At 41.1% G+C, this 1,520-nt stretch overlaps 1 protein-coding gene across 2 annotated transcripts in view; it reads left to right on the top strand.

The window, feature by feature from the left end:
* LOC106880721 (DNA-directed RNA polymerase, mitochondrial) overlaps positions 1 to 1,154 on the top strand; it is a 120,272-nt gene extending 119,118 nt beyond the window's left edge. Inside the window, exon 21 of one of the 2 annotated variants that reach the window (XM_052976558.1) lies at positions 840 to 1,154. In XM_052976558.1, coding sequence (XP_052832518.1) covers positions 840 to 942 — 103 coding nt within the window. In that variant the 3' untranslated portion in view covers positions 943 to 1,154. The remainder of the gene's footprint in view (positions 1 to 839) is intronic. The other variant, XM_052976557.1, reaches the window with a different exon arrangement.
* Positions 1,155 to 1,520: the final 366 nt, after the last annotated feature.

The raw sequence follows: 1,520 nt of genomic DNA, 5'->3' as shown, positions 1-1,520 counted from the left end.
ATGCACAGCATATTTCCAAAGGTCTCGGTCACAAGTCATTGCGTCGGTGAGGCCTAATGTTCGGAGGTCGTGCTTCACCACCTCATCCCAGGTCTTCCTGGGCCTGCCTCTTCCACGGGTTCCCTCAACCGCTGGGGTGTGGCAGTTTTTCACACAGCTATCCTCATCCATTCTCGCCACATGACCATACCAGCGCAATCGTCTCTCTTGCACACCACAGCTGATGCTTCTTAGGTTCAATTTTTCTCTCAAGATACTTACACTCTGTCGGGTATGCACACTGACATTACTCATCCATCGGAGCATACTGGCTTCATTCCTTGTGAGCTTACGCATGTCCTCAGCAGTCACAGCCCATGTAGCATGGCTGTTCATACACATTCGTCATACAGTCTGCCTTTTACTCTGAGTGAGAGGCCCTTTGTCGCCAGTAGAGGTAAGAGCTCTCTGAACTTTGCCCAGGAATCAAAAAGCAATAAGGAAGCCTGCGCATGACCACTTCACATACTAGATAGCAAAATCTCTTTCAGACCACACCTACTACCTTACAAAAAATTACATGGGATAATGTAATCTAAATTACCCAATTCCAGCCTGTGGTCATTTGCTGTAGTGTTTTTAATCATATCTCTGCTGGATCAGAGCTGACTTGGAGCTAAACAATGGCAATATATGCAAACATATACACTTAGTAATATTCAAGTAATATTTTAATGATTATCTGAAAATATTTTAGTGATAGTTTGTTAATATAGTAATATTCTTGTTAATCTCTAGTAACTGTATATTTTGTTAATATTGTATTAATATTCCCTTTCTATTTCTTGTTTCTATGTTAGAGCATCCAATGAAGAGAGACTCCAGTTTGCTAACAACCATTTGGAAGATATACTGGATTCTGGAGACAATCCAATGGAGGTAAATGACAATTTAAACACATAGATAACTGTGAGGTTATCATCATTTGTATCTGTTTTCTATACTGGCATGAGTTCAGTGGTTTGACAGGATCCAATGAGCTGCAGAGCTGCATCAGCCCAATGTCAGCTTTGGTATTGTTTCTACAGCTCGATCCCCTCCCTGAAGTTAACAACTTTATAGTGTGTTGACTACAGTGTGAGGGCTTTTCTCATGACACTGGCATTAGTGAGGTCACCAAACAAAGGAAAGAAAAAGAGACCCCTCCCCCCAACTAAGTGCAGAGAGGTAGCTTTATGCCAGGCAAGCACAGGTGTCTTGCTATAGACAAGATATATGGCTACTATACATTATATAAGGGTAGATGAAAGTAATTGGGAAGAAGATAAAGATGATAGGAGGGTGTGAGAGTAAACACCTCATGGTATAAGAAGGTGAATGTAAGGTATCAAGAGGAAAGGAAAAGGGTGGGTAATTTCACAAGTGTGTGGTGGGAGGGTAACATGATTAGAGGTGGATGTAGTGAATGATGCAATAGTTTCAATCTTATGGACTTAGTGTATTAACCATGCTTGTGTATAACAAAAGCATGAATGTTGTTT

Source organism: Octopus bimaculoides, chromosome 25 (assembly GCF_001194135.2).
Source record: "Octopus bimaculoides isolate UCB-OBI-ISO-001 chromosome 25, ASM119413v2, whole genome shotgun sequence".
Lineage (NCBI taxonomy): Eukaryota > Metazoa > Mollusca > Cephalopoda > Octopoda > Octopodidae > Octopus > Octopus bimaculoides.
Note: the sequence above shows the minus strand (reverse complement) of the source record. Positions and strands in the feature narration are given on the sequence as shown.